The following is a 15,766-nucleotide window of genomic DNA, read 5'->3' as shown; positions in this document are numbered from 1 at the left end:
CTGGACTGGTGAGAGGAAAAAAATAAAAACAGACAATAACGTAACTGGGCAGACGATGCTTAAGTGAATAGGATTTTGTTAATTCCTGCTCAATGGACATCAAAGTCAAAGAATATTGTACAAAATGTAGAGCTACAGATACTGTGACACACAAATCAACCTCATGCAAAGGCAAATGCCCTAATGTCAAATCACGCCCCCGTGGATTTGTACCCTGTAATCTGCATAGGGACAGAGCCTCTTTGACCAAGAGGCCCCATAAATGGCTGATATTTTTACAAGAAGACAGAGCTGGCATCCTAGGTAGCAGGTTGTCTGCAGAGAAAACAACAGCTGCGTCTGGAGCTGGGGCTGCCTGCTCGGGCATGGAGCAGGGAACAGGGTTTTTTTTTTCCCTGTGTGTGAGTGTGTGTGTGTGTGTGTGTGTGGGGACCCGGGTGGTGAAAAGCTCCCACGCTGCATTCCTAACCCAACTTGGAGGTTCTCGATATGCATGTGAGTGTTGTATGTACTGTATGTGCATGTGTGTGTACAATGGTGGGATAACCAGCAAAGAGAGGAAAAGGAAGCGCTTGTCCTATGGTTGGCGACTAGATGTAAGGACAGATATGCTGCTCTCTGGCTGGAAAGAATATCAGGACGCCCACATAATTACGTTGGCTTGGTTTTTGTTCTAATAATTACTTTCTTTACAGAAACTGGTATTCACAAGCCTAGATTTCATAACACATACTGCTGAACTGAATCCAACTAACAAAAACCAGGGTGAGAGTCAATGACTAAACAGGACTGTTTGTCCTAAACCGACCTGCTTACACTTCCAATTGTTCTGTGCTTAACACTGTGTACCTTATGTATATGGAAAATGCTTTGGTTTGTGCCTTTGTGATTTTTTTTTCTTCCTTTGTTTGGATTGGGGATTTGTTTTCTTTCAAAATAACAATATCAGTAGCTGACCATTTCTCAGTTTTAGTAGTTTGATGTTTTTCTCAGCAATGGGCATATATGGGCATATATTATAAATAGTATACAGTATATTGATCTCTTTAAGCAGATATCCGCATATGAATGCAGACACTGTAGGCAAGGGGCGAGATTTTGTTATCAAAAGCAAGGAACACATTAGCCAAAATGCAATCAGAGAACCCACCACTATTGTGTAGACGATTTTGCTTTTTAATTCAAATTTACTAATGGGTTAAACAATAAGCGGTGCACAGAAGAGGAAGGCTTGGCCTGGATATCTGAAATAATGCATTTGCATTTGTGAAGATGCCCTCTTTCTGATGGGACATGATTGGCCAAAGTCTCCTGGCATGGGGTAGGTTATCCAAAACCTAAAAACAGAGCCAAGAGGAGGTAGAGAAGTCTTATGTTTTTCTCAAACCACTCAAATTACAATATGCTAAAAGGTTACTATGGAAACCTCATTGACACCAAAAATAAACTGCCTTTCCTAGCTTTAATTTAACCTGTTTTTAAATTTAGCTTGTTTTCCCTTTTCTGCATCATTTATGAAAATGTTCTATAAGATGTAACATCCACTTAGAAAAAGATAGATTTAGAGGAAGACAGAGAAATAAAGACAGACAATAACGGAAGGGAGAAAAAGAAAAAAGCAGGGGGAGTGTGTGTGTGTGTGTGTGTGTGTGTGTGTGTGTGTGTGTGTGTGTGTGTGTGTGAGGGGGGGGGGGGGGGGGGGGGGGGGGGCACCAGTGATTTGAGAGAGGAATGCACAAGAGGTCACATTCTTTACTCCACTGCTGTGGCTTGTCCTGTGTTCAACTCTCTCCCTTTTTCTCTGTGTAAAATAGGCAATATTACTCAACACACCTCTGATGCAACAGATCCAATACAAGCATATGCGCTTCATTGGTAAACAGAGTGGACTATACTCCTATACATTGGAAGTTTTTTCTAATCACTGTAAAACACTGCCATTACAAAATAAGCCGTGTATGCAGAGCATCTGTCCATCTCAGTGTTATCCTACAATGTTCTGATACCCAGCAAATCTACCACAATGACACTGAGCCAAAATACTGGTGATGTGTATTCTCATAACTCTTCTGACTGTGTGAGCTTGCAATGTAAACTACGACTGTGTTGAGAGAAGTATCATTAGGCAGACAAAATAGATGAATCTGGTACATATAATACCATTTACACACATCAGTTTCCTCAAATTCTTCACACTAACCAACCTTGAAAGGACATGAGGTCTGTTTCTGTGGGAACTCCGTGGTCATATGTGCGTTCATGGAGAACCTCATTGACTTTATCATTCAGACTTGTAATTTCAGATCTCCACATGTAACTAATACTGTGCACCATATTTGTCATGCTTTAGCAGACCTATTGCACCGGCACGACTGCCATTCTTGTCTTGAATTCTAATCCATGTGGACCATGACTACAAGAGTTGAAAAGAGGGAAGTTGTGAGGCTTTGACTACCTTGATTTATACACACAGCTGTTCTGAGTAGTTATCAGCAAGGGTGGTAATAAAGTGGACTCCTTTCCAGGTGGTCAAGACTTGATGAGAGGGGAAAACACTTACTAATCAGCAATGTGTCATCCGGCATGGGACAAATGTTTGTCACACACACACAGACATGCACCCATTAGTGTGGAGACATGGCCAGCCATGGTGGGGGACAAGCCACCAGGGGCCTAACAGCTGGCCTGAATGAGCATTACTATGAGGCGCCTGGTCAGTGGGTACGTATGAGGACACACACACACGCACGCACGGATCATGACGAGATTTGGTGTGGAGACTGTACAGATTCCTCGAGTTTCAGCCAAGAAAGAGCAAATTACAAACTAAAAGAAAAATTGATTCACTTACTCCATAAATACTGAAGACAGCTGCTGCAGGAAAAAACAAACAGACACACACACATCAAATGATGTCAATGAAAGGCTACACGAGAGGAAGGGTCAGACTGTCTCCTCTTCGTCCGGCTGTAATACAGTACTTCCCATAGTCTAATTGGCTGGTTGTAAGGACCCCTCTGACAGGGTGAGAGAGAGAGAGAGAGAGAGAGAGAGAGAGAGAGAGAGAGGTGGAGATGACATGCAGAAAAGGACCCTAGCTGACCCTAGGTTGAGGGTCACGGACAGCTCCTTAACCTGTAGACCAGAGCGCCCCCAAGTTCACAGATTTTCCTTCACAGACATGCAACTCAAACAGTTTGTTGTTGAGTTGCCCAAGAGTTAGACAGTGTGCTGTCTTTTCCTATTCTCTGTCCTGTACATGCTGCTCCAGCACCAAATGACCCTGAATAGAAATTAGTAAATTAAGACAATGAACAAGTGTGTCATCTTCCTTCATCCCCACACTGAATGTGCCTGGAACATACTTGAGGCTTTGCCAGGCTAGCCTCCAAGCATCAAACAGGGAGAAATTGTGGGGTGAAGCTTATGAAAAAGAAGAAAAGTCCTGTTGTGCCCTTACTGAAGCCTATCCAAGCAAGAGGTCCCTACATTTTCTGTAACCCAATTCGTCTGGCTGATGACCATAGGTTGGCACTGTTCTCTTTTTGTTGTCTACAAATGAAAGTTGGCTGTAGTTGAAATTTGAGACAATGAGGACCATCAGTAGCCAATCACATGAAAAGCCTGCTGTCTGTTAAATCCAAACACGGGCTCAAACTGCTGTTGTTTTCCAGTAGTTTGGGGTATTCACAGCTAGTAGGTCAAGCTTTATACAAAGGTGCATTTTCATGACCAAAATGATGATCAACAGAGGACTAAAAATTACTCTCTTGTAATGATGCACTTTACTGAGAGTTCAGAAGCTTACTGTATGGTCTGCGTTAAATGTTGCTTTACAGAAACTTGTCAGGAATGCATTTGCTTAAAGGCGATAAAGTTCAATTAAAGTACTCATTGTGCACTCACTCAAAGCAGGCATATATTAGAGGTTTGTTCTGTGGCCTGCGGGTCTTGATCTAACCACTGGTGTTTTAAAAGAAAGGGATGAGGAATTCAAACACAGCGAATAGGTTGAATAAGAAAAGTTTCTGCCAAGTGCCAATCACACATACCCATCAGTGTCTTTCTCTAGCTAAGCCTGAATGCACACACTGGAATGAAACAAAAATAATATTGCGATATGGCCCCTCTGTAGTGCTTAAATCTCAGGTTATATTTTAATGATTCAATGACTAATCGTGATTGTGTGTGACTTCCTGTTGTTGCGTTAGTGATATGGCAAATAAAAGCAGGTCAGAAAACCTGCTGTTCGATGATTACTGTGGGAAACTAGAGATTAGGTGAATATTCCATACAAAGGGATTTAATGAGAACACATAACATTTAAAAAAGTATTCTTTTTGAATGGGAATGGTATCTAGATCACAATTGCAATTTACTCTAATAAAACAGATGAACCCTATAAATAAAGGTAACCACCAGGGGGCAAATTTCTCTTTAACCATCAAATGAAGGCACAGCAATTGCAAAGTCACTTCCAAATCAGACAATATTGTTTCTAAGCCTTAAAAAAACACATAGATCATCTTTCCTTTGAACCCTCCAGCCTCCAAATCCCGCTCTGATTTCCTCTTCCCTCCATCAGCCCTTTTCAGGGAATGGCAGGAAAACAAATCAAGGGCATCGTTCCTTCGTTCAGTACTGTTACACAGCAATTCCACCTCCTGCAGCCAGTCAAAAACATTCCAGCCTTGCCAGGTGTCACATATTAGTGCTATCTACCTTTGGAGATAACACTAAAATGAAGAAGGAAGGAGTGATGTGCATATGTGACGGAAGTGTGCCAAATTTTGATTTACTGACCACAGCAATCTCCAAATACAGTGAGACTGATGTGAACACCAATCATGGTTACACCACTTATATATTTATTTCTTATATTTTATATTCTTATTTATTCTTTTATTTCAGGTAAATCACTTTGCCTGTAGGTGTGAGTGTGAGTGATTGCTTGTCTCTATGTGTTGGCCATGTGATTGACTGGCAACCAGTCCAGGGTGTACCCCGCCTCTCGCCCAAAGTCAGCTGGGATTGGCTCCAATTTTTAGTAGATTCAAGTGGCTGAACATCAGTAATGCTGTGACACAGATGAACACACATATTGTTGATGCGGGATATATTGTTGTATGTACGAGTAAACATTATACACAAGAGCAGATCTGACTAGGAAGAGGGGATCAAGCTTTCTCTTCCGTTGTGCTAAGACCTGTTCGTTGAACAGGCCTGGTAACCTTGGTAACTCAGCTTGAGTGATCTAGTCTGTGATCAATCGAGTTCCCTGGTCAACTTAAGGGCATACTCAGTTATCTGAACCACACACAGAAAAAAAAAGGCTGAAAATACAGTGAGTTATGGTACCAAAAATTCAGTATGCTGCTCAAACCGTATAATCTGTGCTAGCTCGCCAGTGAGATCATACCTCCCCAGTGTACACAGAGGTGCCAAGAGCAGAGACAGGTCTTTGCTTGCCCTTCACTGCCTCCGTCTCTCTCCCAGGCAGCTGCATGCAGAGGTCTGAACCTGCCTGCTGAGACGCAGCATGGCGCTGGCTAGCCTAGTGTTAACTAGCTGGGGCTCACCAGGAAGAAAAAACAACATCGATGTAAAATCATGTGTTGATATTGCCCTCCTCTTGCAGTATGACTCACATCCCCTCTCATAGTCGAACCTGCTCATCACAGGAGGAAAGGGGCAGAAAGGGAAAACAAGTATGCCCCATGTCACTGACCCCTTGCCAAATTCGATCCATTTACCGGCAAAGGCTTTCATTCTGTTTTTCTGACCTTCCCTGTCCTGTCCCCCTCTGCGTTATGCAAGACTTAGAGTCAGTGGAAAGTATTCCTGCCAAGGCAGCCCTACAGACACATTTGGTAAACTTATCAGTTAGTCGGATGCATGGCATGCATCTGGTTCAATGGCAAGTGATCATTTTAAAAAGCTTAAACAGTTTAACTCTATCTCTAAACTGAAACATTTGTTTGTCTGAACTGGTGACAAATTAATCTGAACTTTTGTTCCTCTTTGATAAATATATGTTCTGTTTACCTCACTGACGTCTTGAGTTAGAAATGTTATGACACAGAGTCTTAATTACATGATTAAGCATCTAAACTGAGGCAGTTGAAATAAAAATAAAGCTTATAAGCATAAATACAAAAAGTTCTAGTAACTGTTTTATTTTAATTTATAGTAGGGAACAGGCCCCGTGCATTTATTGTGTATTGTACTATTCTGAGCAATAAATCAAGACATAGACCCCCATGAAGGCATTTTCATAGGCCAAAACTACGAAATAACAAACGACTGACCTTAAAAACAAGGGGTGAAGTCACCAATAATGTCACCACTGGTTTCTATGGGTTATGACTGGAGTTATGAAAGTCTGCTTTCTGTGTTTTCCCAAGCTTTAAAGATGTCACTAGAAAGAGCAAAAGGCTCTAACCAGGAAAGTAAACCAGGAAATAGACACATAGCCTGGCCACAGACTTAGGGATACACAAGCCCAGAAAAAAAAAAAAACACCACCAGGTGATACATCCATCTCCGACATTTGGTCATTGCTTTGCAACGCATCGTGGGGCTCTGTGCCAGCGGTGGGCCAGTCATAACCAGAGGCAAAAGAGGTTTCCTGAGGAGTGCAGTGACACTGCTTTCCTCATGAGGCATGAGCAGCTCATTCAGGGCCATCTTTGAGGTGTATCTGTGGCTACTATGGCTGCGTCTGAAATCATTCAAATATCCACTAACGATTTCAGGTGTCGTTTTATCTGGCAGCCGTCTTTCCAAATACTACAACAGCAGCAAAAACAACTACAACGCTACGAAATAGCATACTTTCCCTATGTTCATCAGCAACAGCGCAACAATTACTACCTACTTGTCAATAACAAACACGTAGCTAATGAGGAGAAGTTCTTTTGGATGTTTAAGAAATGCAAGAATATACAGGGGGAAAAAATTTCATCAGAATATGTAAATTCCTGAATGTCAGTTTGTAGAATAAGGCTGGCGATACTCTGTGTTTTCTTCTACTCAACAAATCTCATGAAAAGACCAAAACTTACAATAAATTGATCAGACAGTTGTCTGTGGAGCCTGATAAATCCTATTCCTCTTTTCCATAGAGCTCCATTGTTCTCTAAAATAAATGAGCCACACTGTTACACTGGGTGACATGTTCCTTCGGTACAAAGAACCTGGGCACTGTAGTTTATTATGAGTCGATCCCACGTCTTCATTTTTTGATATCAATTTCTACGGACTTCACCTTACTGTGCACAGATGAACTCTGTGTACTTAGGTGTCAAGAGCTCTTCTGGTGCCGGCAGACACACATATGGATTGGCACTATATACATTTTAAGTTTAGTTATGTAGTTCATAGTTCCAGAAGGAGTTGAAAATAATACGAGATTAATTAATGGATTAGTAAATTGACTAAAAATAAATTTGCAATTATTTTGATAATTGATTAATTATTGAGCTCTGGGAAATTGTGATGGGCACTGTGAAAAAATAATATTCAGCTTAATCGAAAATGCAAGTTATTGTTAGTCGTAGCGCATACAGGGCCTGTACACGGGAGGAAGGCACTATTGAGCTCTCCCACACTACAAGAGCTCCTTTACATGATAGATATGGAGATATTTTTTAATTACTTCTCCAGCTGTTCCTTGTAAGGCTTAGTGTACGTGGAAGTGGGGATGGGGTAAAGACTTATCTTGCACTGGGTGCCCTATATGCTTAAGGCTGTCTCTAGCATCCTCTGTCTATATCATCAGGCCACACAGTGTACAGCCTGAGTGCACCTTCTCCCACAAGTCTGCTTGGACTCTGGGTGATGGGAAGTTAGCCGATACGAAATTAGCCATTAAGTAAGTTCAAAACGACACATTGAGAGTAATTCAATGGTTAATCAGTTTACTACACAAGAGGTACCAAGTGAGCAAATGTGACACCATAGTGGAATTTTATCACACATTTTATGCTTGACTAAAGGCCACCTTGCTGGCAGCAGTAAGTCATGAGTTATTGATAAAGATAAAGATTTAGAATACCATCTCCAGGGTCCGCCTGTGTCAGATTTGACAGCAAACAATGGTTAAGTGAGCTGCTTGTATTATTAATCTGTAATAAGTGTGATTTTAAGCAGGTTAAAGTGTATTATTAAACACCACTTTCTCTCCTCCAGACTGCACAAGCATGTCTGTTACTCAGCTGGCTAAGTTGTGTTCTCGAAGCAGCCACAGCAGTGTGGAGGCTACCTGCACACCTTTTCTTTTTCATAACAGACAATACCATCCACTCTTTTCCCTCTATAGGTACTTCGGTAAATACAGTCTACTCAGTTTCCTTATGTTATTTTTTTTGATGGAGGGTTAAGTTGCAGACAGACTAGTTGAAGCGTGAGACAAAAGGGCGTCTTGGTATTTGCTAATCCCTGACATTCTCATTAAATAAACCTATACATTTAAGCAAACTAATGATAACAGTTCAACAAACAAATGTGCCGTCAATGACAAACAGCCTAACAAGGGTCTCATCAGAAACATTTTTTCTTACCATGCACAGCAAAAACGTTACAGGGCTGGCTCCCATGGCGTGACGACTCTCTCTTTCCACCCTTGATGAAGGCTGGTAGACTGGGTCTCCTCTGGTCCCCTACAAACTTCCCCGGCTGCTGCCCCATAAGGGCAGGGTGCCAGGCCGCAGCCGGGACTCTCCAAGCTGGACTCAGTTGCTCACTGTCCAACAGCTGGCCACCAGGCAGGGAGGGAATCGGGAGAAGACAGGAACCTCTTTCCCTGGCTCAGTCTGTCCTCTCCTGGAGTATGGGTGATGCAGGTCACCTAAGCGGATCCGTATTACTCCAGTATGTCTCTGTTTGTGGTGCATTAATGGGGCCTGGGTGCTTCAGAGGTCAAAGAAAGATATTTCATTGCGATCTAGAGGGGAAAACAATCAAGGATAATTTCATTAAGACTCTTTCAAACTGAAAAACTGCATCCAAACACCTTAAAAATGATATAAATGATCCCTGTTTAAGACTGCAGACAACACCCTTCACAATGAAGTAGAGATGAAATAATCATGTGCATCCTATGGTTACAATAAATAAGTCACTATATGCTTAATTTACTAAAAGCATGCTTGTTTGATTTTAAACTGTCCCACCTACATTACCTGTGCTTCCCTGCCCCAATTCCCTGTTCTGAACGCCCACTGAATATCCTTTTCTTTGCCCTTTAAATGACTAAAGCCTCCGTTTACTGCAGCCTACACACATTAACCACCAGGATAGGCGACAACAACAAAGTGCTCGATACAGAAGTCATTTACATCGACGACTTACAAACAAAACTAATTGCCTATTGTTTCCTAACCTCTATTGTCCCATGGCAACTTATTTTATTACAAAATCAATGTCAAAAACACTAACTCAAGAGCAATAAGCAAGTGAGCATGAATAGAAACTTACACGGCCACAGAAACATTTAAATTGTTGGTTTGTTGGCGACCTCAAGCTAATGTTGAAGGTAGCCATGGAGGCTAACTAACGTTAGCTGGTGGTGTGCAGCGCCAGAGCCTTAAATGCACATCGAGCACTCAACAGTTGGCTCTTGCTGGCTCGCTGTTAACACACTGGCATTAACCGTCGGACAAGTGCACTTGAGTGTCTCAAAAAAACATCTCCGGTCAGCACAATTTAATGCTTTGAAAGTAGTCTTTCCAACGCCAGAGTACCGAGTTTGTTTCAAACTTCCGTGTCCACTCTTCCCGTCCTGCGGAGTTTCTTCCCCTGTGGTACCCGGACTAAAGGCACTTCAATCAAGGAGGTGAAGAGAAATCGGGGAAACTCGGCCGGCCGGAGACCGACGACTCTTTCTGCAGGTCCTCCCCTCTGTTTGTGGCCGCCGAGCTCTTCGTTACCGACCCCTCGGTTCGCGTACTTAGTCATCGCTCTCACGTGAAAATCTGAGCAATAAACTTTGGCCGAGTAGTAGTTGTGTCGCTGGTGCCGCCATACTTCCATACGCAAGGTGGTTTACAGAAATATGTGGGTGGGGCGACGTGTGACGTCGCGTGCGTGCGTGGGCTAGTACATGGGACAAGAGCAAAGGTCTTATTACGCAGGGAGAGCAGGACAGAGCAGCTCCGAGTCCACTGTGAGGGCTTACCGTGAGAAGATAAGCGGGAAAACCTGCCAAAACCTGCTTTTTTACTACAATTATAGCTCCCGCATTCTGGTGGTGTTATGGAAGGTATGTCACTTGTATGATATCGTGTTTTAGAGGAATGGAGGCATAACTTTGATCTCTGCTCCACTAACTCAGATTGAATTATGTACACTGATACTGATAAAAAAAAAAAAGTTTAAAAACCCAATATAATCCAGCTGTGCTCTGGTTAACTTTACCACTTTCACCAGCTTTGTTCATTTATTATGTAATAGTAATAAGTAAGTCCGGACAGCCTCATCGCACAAACATCTTAAAACTGTAACATCATTTCGATATCTGCATCAGTTGTCATCATTATTCAACAAGACACAGCACACTGAAAATGATCAAAAATTTATTGTTTACAACAGTTTTTTTTGTATAAAACCACATTATCAAAAGTGTTTTTCCATTAGCAATCAAACAATAGTAAGCTGTTTTGTTACCTAAAATACACTTGAAAGCCGTTCAGCTGCACAACAGACTGTCACAATAGGAATGGTGCTTTGAGAAAAAGACCATTTCAGTCCTTGGAATGGTGGACAGTCCCAGACATAGCTGCTTGAATTTGTTTTTTTGACTGTCGCAGTCAGGTTGTGCTCATTAGCCTTCCTGTTCCAACAGCTTCTGTTGTGTCAACATCACAATTTCCTCCATCACTTCTGGTTTCAAGATGTCCTTGACCTGGAGAGACAGCATAAAATAGAGAATTATGGATCAGCTACACTGATCTGTTTTTAAGTCCTACAAATATTGTATGGATCCTGGCGAGCGATATTTACATACCAAAGGTTTTACTGACAAAATTTTCCACACAAAAAAAAAAAATCACCACTAATAAAAAACAAACCCATAGAATGATGGTGCATTAGCATTTATTCTCCAAATTTGTAAATGCATTAATTAAATTAATAAGCATACATTTAGGATTTTCTTTTGTCTCTGACACAAAGCTTAAACACAGTCTTCAGCAATAATGACTACTTAAGTGTAATATGAACTGCAGCTGAGGAGCAGACCTCTTAGTAACCAATAAAACAACAGGGTTCTGACTGATTAGTCGGGGTTATTAGCAAGAGAGCAAACTTATGTCTACAACGACAATGAAGTGTGTCATGTGGATGTAGTATAAACAATAAGGTAACACCACATGAGCTTACATTAATATTTATGTGAAGCATTACTGATGAAGTCATCAGTTCCCCACCCAAAAGGTGAATCCAACCCTGTCTGTTCCACATTGTTTTAGAACAGCCGAGTCAAAGTTGTGAACTGAAACCCATTGTTGCAGCAGATCTCCAATTTGGCCACCAGATGGCACAACAAGTCCATTTTTTTAAATAGCTTTTCCCTGTCACTGCTTTACATAATTCAAAAACAATCACATGCTGTTGAAAAGTGAAAAAAAAAATGACAGTCATTACAGCACATTCAATTTTATTGCCTCCTACCTGATGCTGAACTGAAGATTCATAGCAATAGTGAACACTGGTGTCATACAAAAGGACCTTGTGTGCGGCCAAAGCCAGAAGGCAGTTTCTCAACCGTGAAATGACCTCTCGATCTGACAGACTAACAGGCTGAAAGGGCAGAGACAAGAGATGCACAAACAAATAAGTTGAACATGTCCACGAAAATACAATTTGGATGCAGCACATCGCAATTAATTAAAAAAAAAAACAATTGTCTCCTTTTTGCAGATTACTCTCATTTTGTGCTGTAAAAAGGTATCTAAACATGACTGGGTGCATTGCACAAGGAAGTTTCCCAAACCAGGTGCACTATCAACTTCTTACTTGATGAAATTCAAGCGTGTTCTCTTCGATAGTATGATTAGTAAAACTACTCACCTCCAGGCTGGTGTAAAAACCCCCAGCCTCCCCATCCTGTTGTTCCGGTGTGGGATACAACCACACAAAGCCGTTATTCCCCAGGATGATGGACGCACCACATAGCAGGTTGTGGAAATGTGTTTTCTGCCTCTTGATCAGAGAAGGAGAAAGCTGCACCAGCACTCCTTGACCCAACTTATGGCCAGAGAAAGCAGAAACAGTATTAGCTGCCAGACAAGTGAAAATGACAGGCACAAAAGAGTGGTTAAATCTGGGAAAATCTCTTTGCCAGCCACATCTGTGATAGCAGTGTCCCCCCCATAAGTATATCTTACTCCCTCTGATTATACTCCTTTTGTTTGACTGAACCACAAATAGTGAGTTCATAGCTGTACTCTGCATGCGTCATTGTGTACATTGGTATAACTTACTTTTCCATACTTTAAACTACGGGTGTGAAGTGACAGGGCTCCATCTGAAAAGACAGACTGCACCTCTGCCTAAAAGCACAGGAAAAGGGAAGAACATTATAGGTCAGGAAAAGCAAAGATGGAGCAGCAGATGAAAGATGATTATAATCCATGAGTTACACTGATGAGATCGCCCTCCTGAAGGTATTCTCTCATGGTGAGCTCATCTTCCGCTGATCGTCTCCTCTAAAAGAGAAAATTTAATTAAAAAAATGTAAAGAATATATAAAAGTTGGCCCATTTAAAACCATTCCCCCATCCCCTCTCCATGTGAATTACACTTTCTAGTATCTCACCAGCTCTCCTCCAGGCAGATTGACAGAAGACAACAACAGGACCGAATCCAGTCGGGAGTTTGTCTCCACCTTCCACCGTTTCTGTTGTACCTATTCACATCACAAAATACACACATGTTGAAAAAAATGTTTTACAGCCAAAATAATAATAGCTTGTTGTAACCATATATGTTTAGGATACATTTAAAATGGCAGTCATCACGTGTGAGAGGGAATGTGGCGGCAGTGCCTTACCTCTGTGATTCTGCCAACCACCACATCTCCAACCTCACCGTTGAACCTGCAACCCAATACCATACAACAAAATTATTATTACATGACTTCTGCGATAACAGCAGTACATAGATCAAATAGAAACCAGTGCACATGTCAGTTCAGCACCTGTTTAAAATTCTCAATTTACCTGGTCTTAAGTGGTCTGACACAGATCAGCTTGTCTACTCGCTGCACCTCTCCAGCCACTGAAGCCGTCAGCTTGTCCTCATCAACGTAGGTACCGTGACCCCTGGGAATAAATGGTGTCCAGCAATGATAATGAGGGATACAGCCCAGTGGGAATGTGGTAAAGAAAAAAACTGGATTAACTGAAACTATACTGGCCACAATGTGGAAGGATTAAAATTAGAATTTTGTTCCTCCTCAGAATCCCTGTCATAATTGAACTCACATCAGGTATTGTATGTCAGCCTGAACAGGAGGGAGGATCTGCACCGATCACTGATGTTAGCAGGGTGGGCTTACACTCTCAATCCTCATAAAGTAATTGACAGCTAAACCAACAATATTATGGTCTGAACACAAGCAGCATGAGCTTCTCCTTTTTGAAACTGACTGAGCCTTTTTAGATGGTCACTTCAAATCTACATCATGGTGGATTTTTTTTATGGAAAGCTTTTTAAAATCAGCTTTAAAGGAAAGATATCACTACAGCAACCAGCAGCAAAGATCATCAAAGCTCCCTTTGGTTGATTTCCTTCCATGCTAACATGGTGTGACCACCGTACACTCCACCCGGTGGACCAAACAGCACGTACACACCTCATGAAACCAGTGTCCGACGTGATAACATCGCCGGGAACCACCAGATCTTTCCGGTCGAAAGCAGAACCTGACAACGACACAGGTTTTCGAATAGTTGGTAATCTCATGTCAGCTGCCATGCTTCTTCTTTCCTGCTCCTTCTTCTTCTCTGGTAGTTAACAAACAACTATTCGTGTTTCACCCGTTGAAATTACCGCCACCTACTGAAGTGACTGTTTCCGCCTGGCGTTAGTAAAAGCTTTAAAAACTTCAGCTTATGAACGTGTGAAGTTCAGTTAAACTTCAGTTCAGGAACATGTAAAGAGTTCAAAGAAAAACTGTATACCTGCGTCATTACTCGGCCACCTTGCTGAGTTTGTTAGACTGGGAAACAAAATCCTCCACTTCTTCTTCTTTGGTTTTTCCTGGTGGACAAACAAACCATCGTTACAGGTGCACACCGCCCCCTTCTGTACCGGATGTCAAACACCACAACGTCACAACGTCATAAGGAAGTTCTAGTCAGGATGTTAAATCTGTTGCTTCTTTTCGTCTGTTTTTGTTATCTACCACTTGTATTTCTAGTATGGAAAGCAGTGCTCCTTATAGTCCTCATATCCTCTTAAATTCAGTTAACTACATGTGTTTATAGAGGTGAGAGACAGATTGCAGCATGAGTAGTTAAGTAATATATTTATCATAGATAACATCAGTTGTACAGCTTATGTTTTAAATTCAAATTTCCACTTGTGACGACCTTTTATACATGTTAATTTATTATTTTTTATTTTCTACAATATAGGTATAGCAACGTTGGTGGGGGCCTCATATTCAAAAATTGAATTGCCATTGACATAAAAAAAAAAACAATACTAAAAAAATTAGGTGAATATTTTCCCCTGCATTGTCTCTTTCACGCCACCAGATGTCAGAGTCGGGCCGTGTTTTCCTCAGCGCAGCCGCGTTTCAATCGTGGTGTCACATGACGGGGAGGTGACGTCACATGTCAACACCACGCAACGTCTCCGTCGCCTCCAATCAGCGTAAACTCGGACAGACGTTGTAAAGATGGCGACAGTAAGACATAGAGTGAAAACTGAGCGCTTCACCGCTATCAAACACCGCAGGTCCAGACACTGCAAGGACTGACACGGCAGCGGAGGCATTAGTTAACCGAGCCATTCGTCCGCTACAGTACGCTGTTTGGCTCTGTGTGGTGCCGCCACGGGCCTGGCTGCTTTTGTTTTCGGTTTGACTCGTTGTCTTGGATAGCTCATTAGCTTCAAGTTGGAGAGCCAATGCTAGCCCAGGGCTAGCTGTGTAGCCCCGTCGGCTACTGGAATCTGACTGTTAAGCATTCATGGATTGATAAACGCTGGACTGCGTTATTTGAAGTTTTAATCTTTACCAAAACGGTGCACATGACTCACGTGGATTAAAAATATTACAGGAGGATTAAGGGGCACCTACGAACTGGCATTGCGACACTGTTTGGAGTGTCGAGGCGGAGTGAGTTTGCAGTCATGTATTTTCTAACCGGCTGGCCCCGGAGGCTGCTTTGTCCGCTACGGAGTGAAGAGGAGCCCTTCCACATCCAACCCAGCTACCAGAGGCTTTACTTCGCCGTGCTGTCAGAGACACAAATCAGCGTGTGGTTCAGTCGGGTAAGCCAACCAGCTGCATCTTCGGTTCAGTCCCGGTCGTGAACTCAGCTGTCCCGACAAAAACAAAGCGTGCAGCGCTGCTCTCATTCTAGCTACCTCGAGCCCCGCTTCAGCACTGCAATCAGCATCACTTATTTATCAAACTGAATCGGCACTAACGTTACTGCGGAGAAATCTGGATGCCTGCCGTTCGTGTTTATTAAAAGCGTGGCTAATAAATATGGAGCGCAACGATGGCGCCCTTAGTGATGACTAGCGACCTTTT

At 42.2% G+C, this 15,766-nt stretch overlaps 3 protein-coding genes across 3 annotated transcripts in view; 1 reads left to right on the top strand and 2 right to left on the bottom strand.

Moving 5' to 3' along the window:
• abl1 (c-abl oncogene 1, non-receptor tyrosine kinase) overlaps positions 1 to 10,023 on the bottom strand; it is a 31,274-nt gene extending 21,251 nt beyond the window's left edge. Inside the window, exons 1-2 of the mRNA XM_070850161.1 lie at positions 9,478 to 10,023; positions 8,562 to 8,944 (exon numbers count right to left, since the gene is read on the bottom strand). Of these exons, the coding sequence (XP_070706262.1) occupies positions 8,562 to 8,688 (127 nt within the window). The 5' untranslated portion in view covers positions 8,689 to 8,944; positions 9,478 to 10,023. The remainder of the gene's footprint in view (positions 1 to 8,561; positions 8,945 to 9,477) is intronic.
• A 578-nt stretch (positions 10,024 to 10,601) lies between these two features.
• Positions 10,602 to 15,507, bottom strand: exosc2 (exosome component 2). The gene is made up of 10 exons (XM_070850263.1): positions 15,375 to 15,507; positions 13,856 to 14,262; positions 13,221 to 13,322; positions 13,052 to 13,097; positions 12,818 to 12,907; positions 12,642 to 12,707; positions 12,483 to 12,551; positions 12,070 to 12,246; positions 11,671 to 11,799; positions 10,602 to 10,903 (listed from the first exon to the last, which is right to left on the bottom strand). The coding sequence occupies exons 2-10, from the start codon at positions 13,975 to 13,977 to the stop codon at positions 10,823 to 10,825; spliced, it is 882 nt and encodes a 293-aa protein (XP_070706364.1). The 5' UTR covers positions 13,978 to 14,262; positions 15,375 to 15,507; the 3' UTR covers positions 10,602 to 10,822.
• The window catches only part of ric1 (RIC1 homolog, RAB6A GEF complex partner 1), a 34,125-nt gene continuing 33,546 nt past the window's right edge, over positions 15,188 to 15,766 (top strand). Inside the window, exon 1 of the mRNA XM_070850262.1 lies at positions 15,188 to 15,501. Coding sequence (XP_070706363.1) covers positions 15,361 to 15,501 — 141 coding nt within the window. The 5' untranslated portion in view covers positions 15,188 to 15,360. The remainder of the gene's footprint in view (positions 15,502 to 15,766) is intronic.

The sequence above is a fragment of the Pempheris klunzingeri genome, chromosome 19 (genome assembly GCF_042242105.1).
Source record: "Pempheris klunzingeri isolate RE-2024b chromosome 19, fPemKlu1.hap1, whole genome shotgun sequence".
Taxonomy (NCBI): domain Eukaryota; kingdom Metazoa; phylum Chordata; class Actinopteri; order Acropomatiformes; family Pempheridae; genus Pempheris; species Pempheris klunzingeri.
This window is presented reverse-complemented; position numbering and strand designations above follow the sequence as displayed.